Here is a 21,777-nt window from a genome sequence, read left to right on the forward strand (position 1 = left end):
TTATTTTCTTCTCATAAAGTTCTGGGAAATTTTTCAGAATTTTTGCAGAATTTTTTAATACTGTATTTTTTCATGTTAGTAAAAATAGTTGCCAATAAGAAAATGCAGTACTAAAAAGTTGATTAAAAATTCTGAAAAAATTCTTAGAGTTCTATGAGAAGAAAGTAAACAATTTTTGTCTCTTGTTGTTATTCTGTAAAGTTAATAGTATTTGAGTAAACAATTATTGAAGGTCAATATATATATATTCGACAATTTTTAGTAATTAATATCTCGTTAACCATTGCAAAAATTGCAAAATGGCAAATAGGACTTTTCGACTCAGTTTAATTAGTCCGCTTTATCTACACAAAAGCACTTGGCAAAATATTGCGGGACACCTTGTATATAACAATAAATAACAAGATTTCTTGAAGTTTTAATTATTTATAAAATTTAGACATTGCCATACAATGTTGTATATGAAAATCAAAGCAAAAATTTTTAAAGCACAAAAGGACGCGCATGAACATTTTATAAATGAATTATCTTTATAAAAACGTTTGATGCTGCAAATATTCGAAGGAAAACATAGTTGATTTTTTTCTATAAAGTTATTCTATTTATAAAATGTTCATGGTGCGCGTCTGTTTGTGCTTTAAAAGTTTTTGCTTTGATTTTCATACACAACATTGCATGGCAATGTCTAAATTTTATAATAAATAATTAAAACTTCAAGAAATCTTGCTATTTATTGTTATATATAACAAAAACTGCAGTTATTTTTACTTAATAGAGAAAAAGAAAAATAAATTATAATATATTATAAAATATAATTGTTACTTTAAAAACAAAATTAACACTACGGGGCTTCGAACTTCCGTTGACCAGATAAAAAAAAGTATAATCGTGCACCACAATCCCGCCGCTTTCTTGTTTACGGCCAACAGTCTTAATACTTTATAGTACAGCTGATTGGACGCCTAAATTTAATTGCAGTTTCTCAGAATCAAAAGTCCACTCACCTAAACCGTTTTACAATGTTAGTACACGCAATCTCTCTTTTCTAATGAGCTATGATTTATCCCATTTGGTACTTTATAATTCTTGCCATCTTCTTGTGAGAGATGAAAAATAAGAGTTATTGTATTTTTGCTTATTCTCAACTTATAGTCTTTTTTACATTAATTGTTACATATTGCAAGAGTAAACATTTTTTTAGTAACCAATACGGATTTCGCAGTAACGATTATGGATTCTACAGTAACGAATACAGATCAGTATTTGATTAAGGTTTATTAAATGATTTAGTATTGAATCAGTATTGTATTGTTCCATAATCATTACGATAAAAACTGGTAATGATTTCTAATACACTACGCGCTGAAATTACAGCATTATGTGTCACATGTTCATAAAATGGATAAGCAGTGTAACTTTTACGAAAATGGTCAGAATAAGATGTTCAAAAAAGTATTTTGAAGATTGATCTCTGCTTTTCAGATCTTTAGTTTAAATTGCAAGAAATTTGAAGGAAATAGGCACAACAGAGAAGTTATCAGCGTGAGGGGGCTGTATGGCTCAATGGCAGGACGGAAATCTATCAATATGGAGGAGACCACGCCTCGGTTCAAATCCCAGAGCGCCTGATATTTTTCTCGTGTCGTCGCTTATTTCTTAAAAAATGACTTGACTGATTTTTACGGAGCATTACAGTTTACAAACAAAGATCCGTAAAATCTCGAAACTTTTTACGAATTTTGCAAAGTTTTATTTAAATGAGAAGTCGAGCACAAATACAGTTTACAGCTTTCTAAAACGTGAATCTTTATCTTTGATTTACTATTATGTTGAGCGTTATACATTTCTTTTTATTGAGTTATTTAACATTGAAGCAAAAAGCGTTATTTTGATTTAGATATAAATAAACTTTTTATGTAAAAGTGAAGTTAAAAATTGAAATAATTACTTGTTTCGATAAAACTGCATATTACCGATGATCTCACCGATTTCAATGACCTTGACATACATTGTCACGGTCATGATCCTGAATGACCTACAACAGGTTTTAGCCGTTGTTCGTTATTCATTAAAAAGTTATGAACAAAAAAAGTTTGCAAAATGATGTCTTTTCTACTATATAAAATAGAAATTTTTTGCTTTAAAATATATTGTACAACTTTCCACGCGAAGCGACTCTCACCCCACCTCCTCCTGCTTGGAGGCGCGCGACTTCCACGCAAAGCGACTTCCACCCTATCTCCCATTCTGGGGTGCGTTCGGAAATCCTACCCCGAGTAGAAATCTTACCAACCGTCGTTCGGAAGTTGACTCGGGTCGAACAAAACTGACTTACCAGTTGCGGAAATATAGAGTAAAGTCACTAGGTTATATTCTAGAGTAGCTTTTTCAATCTCTGAATTTTCAAAAGTTAACAGAGTAAATCCGCCCCACTATTTTAGCGCGAAGTGATAAGGGCGAAAATGAACGAAAGATTGAATAAAATGAAACTACCGTAGCACCTCTCATTGATCCAGTTATGGGACGTCATGTTCCGTATCGTTTGGGAAACGGAGAAAATAATATTTTATTTAATAATATTAAATAATATACATATATTAAATATACATATATTAAATATACAATATTATATTAAATATATAATATATAATATAATATATTATATATATATGTATGTATGTATAATCCAATATATAAATATAATACCTTGAATTTTCAAAAAAATGGAATACCTTATTTTTGATGCTAGAATTTAATAGCTGGTGTCAAGAGCTTTCTGTTGAGTTTAAATTTTCCTCTATTACAACACAAGTACCCAAAACGCATGTGCATCAGCGTAGAGCATGAAAATGACCGCAGCACATGCTCACATTCCAGTGTTGGCGTGACTGTTTCAGATTTCCTAACCTGAGTAGTTGTGATCTTTAACGATTTATATCTCGGCTCGCAAAGCAGAGCGGTAATTTTCTTTGATTCGGTCGTTTCATGCAAAAATACGTTGAATGAGCCTAATTTGTCAAAATTGGAGGCTTGAAAACTCAACTAATTACCAAATTTTGTTTTCCTCTTTGATTTGTTTCCGGATATTGCAATCAGAAATGCTCCGTCTTTTTACATTGCAATCTTTCTTATTTATTGATTTAAAATTCTATTTCCATTTTTTTCGTTTATATTCTCCCTTTCCTCCCTCTTATGAAAATGTCATGTCCAAGTACGTTCACGTTCTTGTGGCTCATCAAACAATCGCGTACAGAAAGAACATTTACAGTTCTTCACTTCATCTCTTCTCACACTTCATCGTCAACAGTTTTAGTAAGTTTAAAAGCAAGAATTTTAATAGAGAAATTGGTTATGTACAATGTCGTGGAAACGTAACTCGGAACTAATTCAGATTTTGTCAATTCTTTCTCAGTCTGGAAATTAGAACAAAACAATTCCTCTTCGCTATCTTTTTTCAAACGCTTGCGAATTCGGAAAAGTCTCGCGACGCTAAGACAATGCTTCGGGTGGCGTGGGGTGGCGTCAATGCAGGCGCAACGATATTACTTAAAATATTTGTATTAATCTTATTTACTTTTTTATTCTTTATGCTTTTATTTAGCACTTTGTAATAAATTATAACTGATATGCGGAACTACTGTAAAACTACGGTTTCCTTCTTGCAGCTACACGTATTATATGAACTCGTTGTATTATTGTCAATTATCCTCTACTGACATCAGTATTGTTTTCTACAGTAACTATACATTTAAGGTGGTTCTTTATAGCGTTTTTCACTGGCAGAACTGGTGCGCACTCAGTGCACATTAATGTTGTTGTACACTAACCTAATCTGAATGTAAAAGTGAGATATCTCAATTAATAAAATACTCAATGTATATTTTATCAAATACCACATTAAAATGTATTGAGGATTTGGCGGTTTAATTCGTTTCTATATTTTTATTAAACGTACATCTTTACGTCGATTTGTGTACAACGGCTTTAAAGTACATTGAATGCGCACCAGCTCTGCCAGTGAAATATGCTATTAGTAAAGTGCCGAAAATTTGAGGTGTCTTACTAGGGCCCACCCCAAATTACAAATACCTGCATAATTTGAATAAAATATTAAAACTACGTGTATATCTTAGTGGAACATACTATTTCATTAAGATATACACGTATTTACGATAGTAAATCAAGAGCTGCAGCTTCATCGAACGGAAACAAGATAAGATTATATTTACTTTTCGAGGTTAAATTTATATGCAAGTTTATGCACGTAAATATCTTTCCAGAATATCCGTTAATCTATTACTTTTTTGTGACCATTAAAATCATAATTTTTTAAACTATTATAATCTCGTTTTTGAGAAAAGTCTATGGTAAGATTTGTGTGCAGTTAGTCAAAAAAGTGTCTATGAGCCTCATTTGTCACTAACTATACGTGAAAGGTTACATTTTCAACATTTTTTTTCTCTCTTATTTCATCGTTAACCTACCGTAGAATTTTGCACACAATTTCAATACTTCAACTTTATTATATAAAAAAATTATACATTTCTATGGTAACTCGATTTACTAAAGAATTACCTTAATTTCGTGCCTCTGAGTTCGCCTCGCCCGATAAAACAAATATTGAGATACAACAATAATGATTATAGAATCGCATATAATTAAATGACACTTCTCAATAATTATCTATTTTTTCAGACAATATCGCTTAATCTTAATTTTTAAATATTACTGTCTTTCAACAAACGTTATTTTTGTTTTTAATAAACATCGACGTAAAGATTAAAAGTTGAGAATAAACGAAAATTCAGCGACTATTATTGTTTTTCAATTCTCAATGCACGAAGTTAAAAAAAAAACTATGTATATATTAAGAAATATGATGTATATATATTGATGAAAGATGAATCGAGAAGCTAAATCTGATTGTATTATCATAGAACTATATTCGGCTTAAAATGGCAGAAAGAAGTATTATTAGCAATCATTAATGCATTGCATCGGAATTAATATTGTGTATTACCTATAATAATTTTGGATAATTATGCAATATAAGGGACCACCCTCCAATGACCTTGACCTTGACATATGTTGTCTAGATCATGATCCCGAGTGACCTTGAACAAATTTTAGCCGTCGCTCGTTATTTGTTAAAAAGTTATTAACAAAAAAAGTTCTTCAATAAAACCTAACTTTTGGACATAACTGCGCTCCGATGAGACAAATTCTCTGCTTTAACAGCGCAAAATATTTTTTTATATTTAATTTGTGTCTTTAGAGCACAGAGAATTTGTATTTTTAAAAGCATAGAATTTGCGTTTTAAAGGAAAAAAATGTAATTTTAAAGCAAAAAATTTGTATTTGTAAAGCAGAAAATATTTTATTATGTATAATGTACACCTTTTCCATTCTTTTTATATGGACAGAAGTTTAAATCTAACATTTCGCGAAAATAAACACTGTAACTGTAAATACAACTACGTCGTTGTCGCTCAAATTCCTATAACGATCGAAATTTTTTTCCTTTAAAACACAAATTCTATACTTTTAAAAATACAAATTCTCTGTGCTCTAAAGACACAAATTATATAAGAAAATATTTTGCGCTGTTAAAGCAGGGAATTTTTCTCATCGGAGCGCAGTCATGTCCAAAAGTTAGGTTTTATTGAAGAACTTTTTTTGTTAATAACTTTTTAACGAACAACGAGCGACTAAAATTTGTTCAAGGTCACTCGGGGTCATAACCTTGACAACATATGTCAAGGTCAAAGTCATTGGAGGTTGGTCCCTTATATTGCATAATTACCCAATTTTGTTTTATTAAGTTGTCCGAAATTACCTTAAAACATATATCTACTACTGGAACAATTAAAAGGTTAAAAAAAGGTGATTTGGCGCTGTAATAAGTACGCAAAAATTGATGTAACAATATCTTCTTCCAATTTGTATCCGTTGATTTATTCGTCGAACGTTTCGGCTAACTTCTAGTCATCTCTAGTGACTGTAATGTATAAATTGAAGTTTAAAAAACATATATTATCTTGTGGTTACACATGTTTTTTAAACTTGAATTTATATATTATTGTCGCTGAAGATGGCTAGAGTCGAAAAGTACCATTTTGCAATTTTAGCAATAGTTAACAAGATAATAATTATTAAAAAAATATTACCGAATATTAGTCTTTAATAATATTTTACTCAAGTACTATCAACTTTACAGAAAAACGGCTACAGACAAAAGTTGTTTATTTTCTTTTTATAGAGCTGTAAGAATTTCTTCAGAATTTTTTATCAACCTTTTAATACTGTATTTTTTTATTGGCAACAATTTTACCAACATGAGAAAATGCGGTACTAAAAAATTCTGAAAAATTCTCAGAACTTCATGAGAAGAAAATAAACAATTTTTGTCTCATATTGTTCTTCTGTAAAATTGATAATATTTGAGTAAAAAAATTATTATTGAAAACTATTATTCAATTTTTAGTAATTAGTATTTTGTTAACTATTGCGAAAATTGCAAAATGGCAAAGGACTTTCGATTCAAGTTAGCCCGTTCTACCTGCACGAGTGCTTTGTCAAAACTTAACAGATATTCTGTTACAGACGTTCTGTTACTATATACAAGGTGTCTCAAAAATAGGGTAGGAGCCACAATGAGGGCTAGAAGGGGAACAAAAAAGTCTTATACCATTTTAAGATATTCGCTGTAGAAACTTCAGCTAAAATAACATTCTTGGATAGTGTAGGCGCGATGCGGCCAGATGCGGTGAAACACATAGGACCGCCATGCCAGGCGGCGAAGCGCTATTCCCTCGCTGCGCGCCGCCGCTGTCGAGTGAGGCACAATGGGCTACGCTACGAATTTGTACGGCGCGGCTTCATCGCACATTGGTTTACACGTTTTCTTTATTAATTCGAAAACTACAGCGAATATCTCAAAATGGTATAAGACTTTTTTGTTCCTCTTGACCCTTTCTTCGCCCCCATTGCGGCTCGTACCCTATTTGTGAGATACCCTGTATATTATATATACATATTGTATATATATGTATATATATCTAATATTTAACAAGTTCATTTGTTAGAGGGGAAGGTGATATTATGGACAGAGTGTGAATATATAATAGCTCTTCTTAATATCTCTGTTATTAAATGATTGCGAATTCTAATGATTGCTTATGAAATTTTTTTGTTCAATAACTCGCTGTTACATCATGATGCTAATATACCAATACACAATAGTCTGCATTTATTATAACGCATTTTTACTTTCAAGCATTTTGAAATGTTTTTAAGGTATATTTTAACATTTACATAGTTACACATATTTCTTCGTTCTTCTCAAACTTGAGCATATTATCACACGAATATATGTATATTTGAGTACGGGATCCTACAAACGAGCCACTTTGTAGCGCCATAATGGGTCGAAAGCTCAATAGGGAGCTACGGAAAAAAGTGTCACGAATATGTTCACTTTCCTGTAGCGCTACAGAATATAGTTCCGTATGAACGAGTCGACGCTTTCGATTGTGGCGCTACAAAGTCGTTCGTTTGTAGGAGCCCTTAACGTATTGATTGTCTCTTTTTCAAGGTTTTTGCATCAAAATGTTATTCATAGATCAATTGTAGCTCTACTGTTAATCTATAGTTTATGTTATATGTATTACAGATTTTTAGTACTGAGCAGCCTATATGCAGAAAAAGTTATGTATACGGATATACATATATTTGCACACATTCTACAATAGTTCTTTTTTGTTAAAAAATTTTTAACCAAAGTTTTTTTAATAAAATCAATTTTTTAAATCTATTTTTATGGAAGGCCACATTATCATCCCTTTTTCTTTCGAAACTATTATGCAGTGTCGTTACTTTTTTAAAAACAGTGTCCAAAGAAATAAATGTTTCGTAACTTTGAGTTTAGAATCGATTGAATAAGACGGATGTAATCGTTAAGTTTTAAATTTAAATATTGATTATTAATTAAACTATTGTATAACGTATAGATGGGATGCCATAACACTACCTTCTTTTCTACTTTATTATGCATTTTAGTCGAAGAGAGTGAGGTGGAAATTACAGATTTGATAGAATTTTCCTGCATGTAAAAACATTTAATGTAAGATTCGTTACATCAAAAATAGAATCATCAGTATGTTTCACTGACATCACTAACGCTCTGGTAATAAAAAATCATGCATATTAATATCATGAACATTTCGATTATTCACTATAAAAAATAAAATGTTAATTTTAACTTATAGTCGTATAATGGACTTTCTGAGACATGCAAAAATTAACATTTTTGTGTTAATTTTAATATTTTTGCATGTCTCAGAAAGTCCACTATACGACTATAAGTTAAAATTAACATTTTATTTTTTACAGTGTACTATTGCATCAAATGTATTATCAGAAGTAGATGGCCAGTGGTGGATTCTTAATGTATTATCAGAAGTAGATAACCAACCAGTGGTGGATTCTTTTCCAAATGTATTATCAGAAGTAGATACTAGTGGTGAATTCTTTATAGCATAATTTTGGTACTTTATAGCATAATATAGATGAAATTAGATGCAGTTTTATATAGTGCTGTAGAGAGCTGTATTATTTCTATTGGTAGATTTTTATATTTACATATGTCTTAAATAAGTACAGCATATATGTTGTACTTAAAAGAGTAAACACGACTTTAACAAGGTTAATCTCAAGTCACTTCGAAATAAATAATATTTTGAATCCCATGAGTTATCTCGTCTTCTTTATTATAATAATTTGCAAACAATCACAAACTTATTAATTTTCATAAAATATTATACTGCAACATTATATTTTTGTTCCGCCACGATCGAGAGAAAATTATTTCGCTCGATCGTGGCGAAATATAAATAATATTTTGCAATATAATATTTAACGAGATATTGAAACAAAGAAGACTACTTATTGGAAAACCGCTGTATACACCGTAAACTAGCCAGAGGTTTCTTCTGGATATACCTACAATGCATTGTGTTGCAGCTTCGAGGAGGGAAAATCGGACAAGGAGATTTTGGACGACCTATTGCAATCGACTCGTTACGACAAGCGGCTTCTGCCGCCGGTCCAAGGTACAAAGAGGCTCCCATTTCACTGCCAAAGTCAAGGCAACTAAACTTTCACCTTTATATCCAAATGACCCTCGATCATCCAGAGCACCTCAAACATCACCGGCATACCAAGAGCACCGCTACCACTTCACAGCATCATACTACCACAGCTCACTGCTCACTCCTCGTCATAAGAATACTTCTTGTAAATCGATGTATTTTAAAAAATATGACGTGAGGAAAGTGCGAAAACAAATAGAAAAAGAAAGATAGGATGCGTGATAAATTATAAGAAGGCAAGGCACAACGAACAATTCAACACCTCCCTTCTTCTATTAAAATTATGGTTAAATTCTCCCATGCTCGTGAAGAAATAAACATTTTTATTTAAATATACTGATCATAAAATGTCTTTTTATTTTAAATAGATTCGAACTACAGGAAATTAAGTTCAAAATACATCTTAATCTATATTAATGCAAACTTATAAGATTGAAATATGATCAAATTAGATTCGAAGTACATCAAATAATATTTATAATGCTCTATAGAGTCGGGATATTATTACATGTTCATTACGTATAGATTTTTTAATAAATTTGCTAAAAAAATAAAATTTTTAATATATTTTATATTTGCTACAATTAATATTTTAAGAAAGATGAAAATTAAAACTAAAAACAAACTAAATTAAACAATTTAAAAAAAGGTTTTTTGAATCGGAAAAAAAACTTTATCTCATAAGATTTCAACATATTTGTTATTTATAGTAGATTTTTGTAAATTTTTTCAAAAAAATAACATTTTTTAATTTGCAGAATCAATTATTATTCTGGTAAAAATTTACCGGTTGTAAACAAATTATAGTCAATTAAACATAACGGACGTGTCTAGAGATGTAAGCGACGGAAAAAAACTAGAATTTTAGGGTAAAAAAACTCGGGTAAAATAATGATTTTTTTCTTTTGGCTTTGACAGTTTTTTACTCAGATATTTGTTTTTTAGCATTCCACGATTTCAACGCTGTACCATTGCTCCAGAATTTAGTTTTTGCACTTATCCGTAAGATTTCTATGTAAAAATAATTATAAAAGTTAAAATACTGTATAATAATTAATATAGTATAATGCCGGTAGTCATAAATATACCTTACCTTTCATTATTATTTGAATGATATTTTATACTATACTTCAATTTTAAAAGTTAAGTAAGTGGTCCATACTGTCATTAATACGAATAATACTTTACTAGCCTAATTGACTGTTTATGTTGTATACTGTGATTGTAATTATACATATTCTAAATTTAAATTAGTGAGACAACAATAAAATTATAAAAATAAAAGTATTAAATAGCATCGAAATAACAAGAAAAATGAATTCTATTTCTTTTACATATTTAACATGAATTCTAAACGTTTTTTCATGAATTTTATGTAATTTTATGTAATCAAAAATACCGTTTTTACTTGATACTTTTCTCCGAAGTAAAAATACCGTTTTTTTACATCTCTAGACGTGTCAATGAGTTAAAAAATTATAATTAATATTTATAGTATAAAATTTTTTATCATTTTTATTCTTATTCAAATTTATATTATTACTATTCTTTACTACTACACTGACGGATTTTTAATTTTTTAACTCATTGACTAAAGTCCGACCGAAATTTTGGTTTCCTCGGTAGTTTAAAAGTTTAGGACGCTCGTACGGAATACAAGATATCCGGGTTCGACTCCAGGCCGAGGTAATATTTTTCGCAATAAATTTATTTATAGTTTTTCAGCATATTAACATCTTCTTAATATGATGTCTGATTAAGCATCAAATTATTAAAATTGCTTGTCAATTTAATTCGCGATATTACCACTATTACTAGTAGTTTAATTGCGTTTATAAGTCCGGGAAATCAATTCGGCGCGCAGTTCGAATAACTACAAAATATGGTATATATGCAAGTACATATACAGTATATGTATATAGTAATTCAGATTGAATTATTTAAGCATTGAAGATCTAGCTTTGATCGTCACGGCCAGTACTTATATTTCTTTTTTATATGATCCTAATAATACCTAAATGTGATTTGATTTCTTTAAAAGTTGAGGATGCAATATTAATATATTATCATAGTTAGATATTTTAATAAAATCTTATTTTTTAAAAAGTACATGTCATGATTTCTGAAAAGCATACGGTCTTTGTAAAATTAATCCAAAAGAAAAGTCGATTTCGACTCCGTCCGAGAAAAACGTGACTTCGTTAGCTTTTCTCTGTCTCTTTTTTTTAGTAAAACTCTCTTATCTAAGTTTCGGTTTCGATTTCGTTTTCGGCCGAAATTGAATGACAACCGAATATTCGTTTTCGGTTTCGGTCGAAGATCAAAATGTGGTTTCGGTCGGACTCTATCATTGACACATCTGTTATGTTTGGACGATTATAATTTTTCCACGATAGATAAGTTTTTACCAGAATAATAATTGATTCTACTAATTCTAAGAGAGGAAAAAACTATTTTTATATTTCCATTTATCAGCACAATCAGATTCTCTACACGGTTGTCCAACCGTCATGTGAGCAGCTCTAATTATTCGGGGAACCAAAAAGCGATTTATCTTGAGAAAATGAAGTCGTATTTATAATAAAACTTATTGCTTTTTCTGAGGAGGGCTCGAATAAATAGTCGAAACATGTCAAGAGTTCGAATTTACCAGATTAGATTTGAATAATAACTTAATGTGATTATTGATTAAATTCATAAATTGTTTTACGCAATAAGCTCTGCGATTGGCTCTTCAATACCCTGTCATTTTATATATTTTTAATTTACTTTTTTTTAAATGGGTTTCGGATTAGTCTACTCACAGAACGATTGGTTCTTATTTACAAATCCGTGAATAAGAACCAATCGCTCGGTGAGCAAGCTGCATTCTGAAACTCATCGAAAAAAGTGTTGAAATCTTTTAGACTCTGACTATATATACATCGAAAATTTCTATTATTTTGAACGTTCTATCAGCAATCACGCTTCGTAGCAGTGATGCAATTTCGGCTTCAAGCACACCGGAATTTTATCTTGGGTTTTTTAAGTGGGTTTTGTCAAATCTTGGGCCCAAAGCGTACTCTACCCCGCCAAGCGTTTTCGGACGCTAGCCAGTTGCCGCTTACCGCTCCTGCCGCACCTGCAATAGCCAGGGGATAGAACGTGCTACGTTTCCGTCGAATATTTTCAACCACTGGTTGCAGGTACCGCCACAATTTATATCAGTCTCGACAATAGCACGGGGTAGAGATTTCTCTGCCTCTGCCAAGTGTTCTCGGCCGTCGAGTACCGCCTTGCATATCTGCGTTCTTCCCCATTGCAGTTGGGAAGACTAACATACCGCGCCGCGACCGTGTTCGGGATTCGCAGTTGGTGTTTACCCGCGTTCATACGAACCAATCAGCAACGTGCTGCTGTTAATCGCCGCCCCGCGTTCCGCGGAACCAGCGAACACCGCGTATAGAAAAACTCGTCTGCGACGAAACTGGGCCAGACCAGTGGTGCCAGATTCTGGTTTGCGCTACCACTTGGTAACGCGTGGTGGAGGAAGAGTAGGGATAGTTGTCAATAGTTGTAGCTATAGGATTGTTCGCGTCGCAAGCTCCAACATGCTCCTATCATAGCTCCTACTCATTCTATCAAGCGCGTTGGAGTGAGTAAGAATTATCGTAGGAGCATATTGGAACATGTTGGAGCATGCGACTCTTTTCACACTTTGGTAGCGTGTAATGTAGGAAAAGTGGGGATAACTGCTGATAGCTACGAGCCTATAGCTACAAGCCCACGTACTCAGTTACAGCTATCGGGAGTTATCTCCACTTTTCCCTCACTACACACTACCAAGTGGTAACGCTGGCCGGAATCTGACAGCTCTCGGCATAGCATTGGCTACGATTACACCGTGCGCTTAGTCCACGACCTAAACAATGAGCGTCCTTGTTTAACCTATAGGTTAAACAAAAACATCTATCGTATTGGTCGCGGACTAAGCGCACGGTGTAAATCAGGCCATTATGAGCTTTCCTCGAGCTGAGTTCAGATTAATTAATTCACTATGACTAACAGGTGTGTGACGTTTCTCTAGAAAAAAAGTCACGGTCATCCTATATTTTAGTATCACAGAATGTTGTATATTACAAACGTTGTTATAATAAATATTATAAGAATAAATATCGAGACAATGAGTATGAATCTATGATAGCTTCTACAAGTAGAAGAAGCGCATCATTCGCTAATATTAACAACGATAATTCTTCTACTTCCAATATTCGATCTTCGATTTTGGTTCCTATTAATCGAAGTCATTTAGATCATTCCCAGTACATTTTCAAATGCAAAAAGTCTGAATCACACTTAGACTATTAAGTAAAGAAGAGTGCTTAAATATTTATATTAAAAGTATTAAAACTGATATTTTTGTTAAGTATGGTGTTCGCATATGCCATTCACATGGAAATGGAGATTCTTCGAGCATTCTCGATAACTTTCAGTCTCATTCAACCAGTGTCTTACTAACTTCTACTGACGTTCACGATTTACTTGAGAGACTTTTAAAAATATACATAAAAAAATATAACTCAATCTAAAAAGGTCATTTCTTTTCTTACTATAAAAACCGATCTTTTACTTTTCAAAATTTCTTTAAATGCTACACAATTCAGTAAAATCTTATTTTTGATCGAGCCATATGAGTTAGCAAGTAAAGAAAAAGAATTTGCATTAGATGTCTATTTATCTCGATTGCGACGAAGATGCACTTGTGAGGAAGCGGCAGTTCGATGGAATATTAAGACACACTGTTAGTAAATATTATACGATTTTTTAAGGGAAGTTCTTGAAAAGACTCTTGTTAAAAAATATTTAAGTTTTCCTCGTAATTGAGATGAACTACTGAAGCATTTGACTGAAACAACAAAGATTTTTTATAATCTTAATGGTGATAAAATAATAATGATTTTGATGGAACGTATTTTTATTTATACAGAAGAGTGCAGACTTTTTTTCTTCAACGAAATACTTATTGTTCGCATAAATCGCGAAATCTTATTAAGTCAATGATGGCTGTATATCTAGATGATTACATTGCTGGTGTCTTTGGTTCTTATACTGGTAAAATAAATGACGCTTCGATGATGAATGAGCTACTCGGAAAAGACTATTGGACTGCATTTAAAAAAGGTGATGTTTTCATCATTGACAGAGGTTTCCGTGATTCAATACCTCACATAGAAAAAAAAACATATATTCCAAAAATGCCTTCTTTTTCAGATGGCTCTAGGCTTCCTCTTACAACCGGAGAAGTCAATACTTCTAGATTAGTAACTAAAATGCTTCATATCATGTTGAAAAAGTCAATGGAAATATAAAATTGAAGTACAAATATTTTAGTCAAGTCATCCAGAACACAGTTTTGCCAGTGCTTTTCAATGATTTTAAATACAACTTAACCTTCTCCCCTTCTGTTACTGATTATAAATTAGAAAAAGATATAGCCTATAAAATGTTAGAACGGTCGAATCAACTGAATCTTTTACAAATACACATCAAAACGGAAAACTTGAACGCTCGGCACTCTAACTTTAAATCAATGGAAGACTCTCAAATAGATTTCCCAAGACTCGATTTTAATAATCTATATCACTATATATGTGGTAGCTATCAGATCAAAATGGCAAGTAGATTTAAATAGTGATGGAGACTTTTATTGCCAAATAGCTAAAGAGACTGCAAATATAGATTTCCGGAAATACAGCATTGATTTAGATTAGGGCTCGCTATTATACATTTAAACGAAAACACGTTTACACGTATAATTAGCATATCCGTTTATTAGAATCGTTTTTCCGAATATTTTCACTTTTTTTTATATAAACGTTTATCCCTTTATTAAGGAGTGTGACGAAATGAGTTGAGAAAATGCAAAAAATTCGATTTTTAATTTTATTAAAAAACGTTAAAATATTCGAAAAGATGTTTTTCATAGATGGATATGTTAAATATACATGTAAATGTATTTTCATTTAAATGTATAATAAAACACGTACATTCGGAAAAATGTTTCTTTTATAAACGGGTATGCTAATTAAATGTGTAAATGTTTACCTTCAAGTAAACGTTTTTTTGAAAGCGAATATAAACGGATAAATGTTTTACGTTTACACGTATCTTCGAAAAACGGAATAAAATTAGAGCCCTAATTTAGATATAGATAATGCCTCGTTGCTGAAATTCATTCGTTTGGAGATCCGTGTGAAACAATGGATACAATCATAGACCTCGTTGTGCTCTGTAAGCAGTGGTAGATTTCATTTTGCATGGAAAATCGAAAATCTATGTGAAATAATACAATCACGCGAAGCGAGGTTCACCCCACCTGACCTCTTGTGCCTAGAGGCATACGACCCCCGTATGCAAAGAAACTATTTAGAACTATTCATATTTCTATAGTTACTATTCAACTTTTATAGTTACTCGGACAGTAATAGAATAGTAACTACAACTATTGCTCAATAGTTTTGAAAAATAACTATCGCGACTACATGACTTAGGAGTTGCACACAATCAAGAAATAGGAATAGAGAATAGGAACAGAAACAGTGAATAAGAATTTCAAAAACTGTGTATTCCATAGTGCTTCGTTTCTGATTAATTGAAATTCTTATTCTCTGTTTTTGTTCCTATTCTCTGTTCCTATTCCTTGATTGTGTGCAGCCCCTTAGTGTCTCTTTCATCAACTTCGGTTAAGCTAACCGACGGTTACACGAGTCCGCTGAACGATCTCTATGTAACTGTCAGTTAGCTTAACCGAAGTTGGTGAAAGAGACCCCGAGTATTAATTGGATAGTAACTACGATTATTGGTGAATAATATTATTATTATTAACAATATGATAATAATATAATAAATCTGAATTTGATATATTTTTTATGTTCAGCTTCAAAATATTTAACGCAGACGACATATACGCACACTTACTCGCGTATGTAAACTCTATAAATAATAAAGTATTTATTTATTGATGACAGAATACATTTTGAAATTGCGACTTATATATTTATATTTCATTGTAAAAATTAAACATTTTGCTTTATTATTCAGGTCACTATCTAGGATATCCGTGGACTGCAGTATCACCGCAGTATCACTGCAGTATCAACACTAATAGTAAACTACTCATGATACAAATAACAATGAATAATAAATGTCTATTATTAATTATAATTAAGAGTATTAATTAGTTATAATTAAAAATAAGATATTTATGAAATAGTTATTAAACTTAATTTATAAAAAGTAATTTATAAAATTAAGGCAATATAATTGCGTTAAATATAGTACGATGTACCATAGACAACAAAAAATGTATACATCAATACTTCAAAATGGTATAGCGGATAAGGTACAATACTTATAATCCTGAGATCCCAAGTTCAAAATCCGGTAAGTAAAAAAAATTTTAAATGTAATAAATTACAATTAATTAATAAAAGTTGTCTCTGGTTTAGATACCATTGATAAAAAAATAAGATACAAAAAAAGATTTTAAATAATTTTTTAAATTTTATTTTTAAAAAGTTTCTGGAAAATATATATCAGAAGACGCGGTAGCGTCTCCCGTCAAGTATATTTTTGTAGTAATTATTAAAACATAATTATTAAAAATATATAAAAGTACATTAAAACATTCTTTTTATATTATTATGGAGGGGATAATACCATGTCATGAAAGAGACGCTACAGCGTATTCTTTACACTTTACAGGAAGGAACTCGCTTATGTTATATATATACTGCATGCGCTTCAATAGTAAACTACTTACGTTTCTAACAGTAATTAATGATAAATGCCTACAGTTACTATTCGCTCCAATAATAAACTATTCATATTTCTAATAGTAATGAATAGTAATGTCTCACAATCCCATTAAAATTATAATAGGTCTCTGAGCAGTTCTGAATAGTTATTAGTATAGTTCTCAATAGTTCTCAATAGTTTCTTTCCATACGGGCTGGTCCACTGTAAAATGGTATAAGGTAGACCTCAAAGCGAATCGGATCAACGTAAATTTTGGATCAGTTAATCGATTTGTCGTTAATCTTATTATTTTTTTGTTTCAAACGAGCTGTTTTTGAAACAAAAAAGTAATCAAATTAACGATAAATGTCAACTAAATCTCGAAATTTACAACTCGAATTTCTCTGTATTTTATCTTTTTAACTCTGTCCACGACTGCATGGCAACTAATCATGGACTCTTAGTTACACCTTGGCGTTCGTAACAAATGTAAGGAGGAAATGTTTGTAAAATTGCGATGTATCTCATGTGATTTGTGTCTATTATAATTTAATGTCAATTTGCGTTCATATGAATTAATGTTTATGATGACTAAAAATGGCTAAGTAAGCTAAAACGTCCCATTATTTATAAAAATATTAAATATTATTATTAAATATATATTTTAATCGCTCGTTTATAGGCTTGTCTTTTTACTCTATTGTTTTAATACATATGAGTCAACTATTCTCTTTGTTCTTATTTTCGACCTCAAAATTACTTCATAGGCCAAGTTTCATCGAGAACGAGCATTTACAAAATAAAAGGGAGTGCCCGTCTACAAATGGCTAAAGCGACATGATTGTGGACTATTCTACTCCATCTTTTATGATATTTGCTGTTCATGGTATAGGTAAGAAGCATTTATGTTTTAAATATTTTTATAATGATCATTCGAATATATGTGCAATTTATAACAAACGTATAGAAAAAAAATAATTTTTATGATTTATTAATTACGAATAATTATAAAAAATTAATTTCTAAATTTCGAAAGGATATATTTGATTCATTGAATGGTGTTAGAACTGATGTACAAATTATTTCTGAACGAATGAAGATTTCCTTAACATTAATTGTTTATGTTCTTCTAATTGAAGATAACACAAAAGACATTGTTCATATAAGCAAAATAAAAATAAAATGCATAAAATCGGAAAACAGTTTGTCACTACTGGGATTTGAACTTTGAATCTAGGATTTTAATCGTTTGTTTCGAACAATTTTATCATTTAAATTTTAAGGTCCTAAATTATTAAATGTCTGAGCAAACAACAAAATGTATGCCACTTAACCTATTTCCAAAAATTTAATGCAATCAAAGGATAATGTTTCCTCCTTTATTTTAGATAAGAATATTTGTAATACATATTTATATCGTCCACTATATTTATATTATTATTAGAAACATCAACCTTTTTGTGGATACCTAGCTATTTTAATACAATTGATTTATATTAAAATGGCTTTTACTACGTGTATAATACAGCACAAGTTGTATAAGAATGTGTGAATGTCGGATTATTAATGTCTAATTCTACTGAATGCATTAATTACATCGACAATCAATGCCGTTGATCTAAACTTTCGCCACACACAATCATAACACCTTAATAATTTCATACACGCATATATATTTATGGTATATATATGTGTATATACAAGGTGTATTAAAAGTCCGGCAACGGTCAAATATCTCGAAAGCAAAGCATTTTTGAGAAAAATGTTTCAGATAAAAGTAGGATTTAAAAAAATGTTCTTACTGATCACATCTGTTTGATCTTGGGTGACGTCAAGATCAAATCGATTTTTTAAATGGATCGGCAACCTCCACGCGCAACATCTTTGATAATGCTAATGACAGCAGTACTGTAACTTTCCAGACTCATAACATGAAAATTGCTTAATGAAAAATGACTTTATTATTATAATGTTTTGAAAGGGTAGGTCCCAGATGCGCACAAAAAATATCGGACACAGCAGGTTGTTCCAATCGGACACAGTCTCAATCGGACACAGATTGAAACAGACACGCGATGGACCCAATCGGACACAGATTGAAAGGAACATACGACAACTTCCATCGGGCACAGTTCCAATCGAACACAGGTTGAAACGGACACATGACGGTCTCAATCGGACACAGTTTTAATCGGACACAAGTTAAAACGGATACACGACGATCCTAATCGAACACAAGTTAAAACGGACACACGACGATTCCATTCGGACACAAGTTAAAAATTCTCACACTCCGAATTCCAAATGGGTCTTTAGTGTCTCTAAAAAGACTGTTCTCACACCCTACTGTCTTCATGGGTTAAAAATATTCCAAGTGGACACTGTCCCAGCTGCAACTTCCACGCGGTTAGCGCCCAAGTAAGATATATTATATTTTTTTGTTCGGAGCGCCTCGAACCTGAGCACTACTGTTCGCACACCCCATTGTCTATATGGATTACAATTTCGCAGTGTGGCTCTGACAGATATTCTAACCTCAATAGTCGTCAACTTTAACGCTTAATATTTCGGTTCGCGGGACAGAGCGACGCTTATTTCTGTCAGATTCTTTCGTTTCATGCAAAAACGTGTCGAATACTTGTAAGCCTAATTTTATTGATTTTTGAAGTGACCGAGGTAGATTGCACTTTTACCCGTTTTAACTTGTGTTCGATTGGAATTGTCGTGTGTCCGTTTTAACTTGTGTCCGATTGAAACTGTGTCTGATTGAGACCGTCGTGTGTCCGTTTCAATATGTGTCCAATGGAAGTTGTTGTATGTTCCTTTTAATCTGTGTCCGATTGGAACAACCTGCTGTGTCCGACATTTTTTGTGCCCATCTGGGACCCTCTCGTTTTGAAAAGCTCTTAACACCAGCTAGATTCTGCCATCAAAAATAGGGCATTAAAAAAATCGATTTGACCTTAACCTGACCTTGGCGACGCCATCCAAAGTCAAATGGATGAATAGATCTTTTTAAACCCTACAACTTTTGTATGAAACATTTTTCTCAAAAATGCTTTGCTTCCGAGATTCGATCGTTTCCAGACTTTTGATACACTCTGTGTGTATATATATACATATATATACAGGGTATCCCATTTTAAATAATGCATTAAGATTTTTCGAAAATTATGGTAGATACGGAAAAATGTTTCAAACAAAAGTTGTATGGTTCGAAGAGGGACATAAGAAGATTTGACTTGGATGGCGTCGCTAAGGTCAAGTCAAGGTCACGTCGATTTTTTTAAATGAAACTCCCTATTTTTTTACATTTTCTTATAGCTTATCGAGAGTTTTTCAAAACACTATAATAAAATATTTTTTCATTAAGCATTTTTCGGGTTATAAGGCTCGAAAATTACAGTACAGTAGACATTAGCATTACACAAGTTGTCCGACTAACGGCTAAAACCTCTTGATCAAGGCCATTGGAGGTTGTACCTCTTATTTTCATTTTTACGTAAAAATAAATTTTTAGTACAAAAATGAAAATAAGAGGAATGATCTCCAATGGCCTTGAGCTTGATAAATGTTATCCAGGACATGATCCTGAACAACATTCAAGAGGTTTTAGCTGTCGATCAGACAACTTGCGTAATGCTAATGCCGACTGTACATTAACCGATAGAAATGCCTTTACACATTCAAGATGGATGCGTTTCGGAACACAGTCGAAACTCATACAATCTTGACTGCGCTGAGAAGGAAACTTTGACCCTGTGAGGTCCTCTCCTCAAAAAGCTATTTCAAAGCACGGTATTGGACCTTATCTGAATAGATCGAAACCCAATGGGTCCAAGAAGAAGAAATGCATACAAAACTTGTATTTCAACTGTGTTCCGAAACGCATCCATCTTGAATGTGTAAAGGCATTTCTGTACCGGTCAGTGTACTATAACTTTCGAGCCTCATAACCCGAAAAATACTTAATGAAAAAATATTTTATTATAATATTTTGAAAAGCTCTCAAGGTAAGTTACAAGAAAATGTAATGAGAAATAGGAGGTTCTATTTAAAAAATCGACGTGACCTTGACTTGATCTTGGCGACGCCACCCAAGGTCAAATCAATGGTACCTTCTTATGTCCCCCTTCGAACTATACAACTTTTGTTTGAAATATTTTTTCGTATTTACCATAGCTTTCGAGAAATTTTAATATATTGTTTAAAATGGGACACTGTATAATATATGTATATACATACTTAGATATTAGGGTGGTCGTTATTTTAACAATTTTTGAAATTTAATCGGAACATCCCCTAAAGTGATTCAATATCTCAAAAAGATAACACCATATTTTTTTAGATTTTTTGAACAATTTTAATCCGTGTTACCGGGGCACAGATAAGTGGAAAAACCTTTGTGAACAAAATTCGGCCGACGCTCTAATTCTTAACCGATTTTGAAGTTTTTTTTTTAATTTGCTCGAAATTGAATAAGCTATAAGCTCATTCTGTGTAAATTTTGATTACGGAATTAAAAATTGCCATTTCAATATTTGTTATCGTGTAATTTTGATTTTTTCTGCTCACTTCATTGGATTGGCAATTTTTACTTTGAACCATAATCAAAATTTACGCAGAATGGGCTTATAACTTATTCAAGCAAATTAAAAAAAAACTTTAAAATTGGTTAAGAATTATAGCGTCGGCCGAATTTTGTTCACAAAGGTTTTTCCATTTACCCGTGCCCCGGTAGCACGGATTAAAATTGTTCAAAATATTTGGAAAAAATGTGGTGTTATTTTTTCGAGATATTGAACCACTTTAGGGAGTATCCCGATTAAATTTCAAAAATTGTTAAAATAAC

The 21,777-nt window shown here is 31.9% G+C and overlaps 1 protein-coding gene across 10 annotated transcripts in view; it reads left to right on the plus strand.

The window, feature by feature from the left end:
* Positions 1 to 21,777, plus strand: part of pHCl-1 (pH-sensitive chloride channel 1) — a 128,314-nt gene that overhangs the window by 26,450 nt on the left and 80,087 nt on the right. For 9 of the 10 annotated variants that reach the window (XM_018450384.1, XM_018450385.1, XM_018450389.1 and 6 more), the window contains one exon: positions 9,022 to 9,110. In XM_018450384.1, coding sequence (XP_018305886.1) covers positions 9,022 to 9,110 — 89 coding nt within the window. Of the gene's footprint in view, positions 1 to 9,021; positions 9,111 to 17,700; positions 17,818 to 21,777 lie in introns of those variants that run through there. The other variant, XM_018450390.1, reaches the window with a different exon arrangement.

This window comes from Mycetomoellerius zeteki, unplaced genomic scaffold, assembly GCF_001594055.1.
Source record: "Mycetomoellerius zeteki isolate Tzet28-1 unplaced genomic scaffold, Tzet1.0 scaffold28, whole genome shotgun sequence".
Lineage (NCBI taxonomy): Eukaryota > Metazoa > Arthropoda > Insecta > Hymenoptera > Formicidae > Mycetomoellerius > Mycetomoellerius zeteki.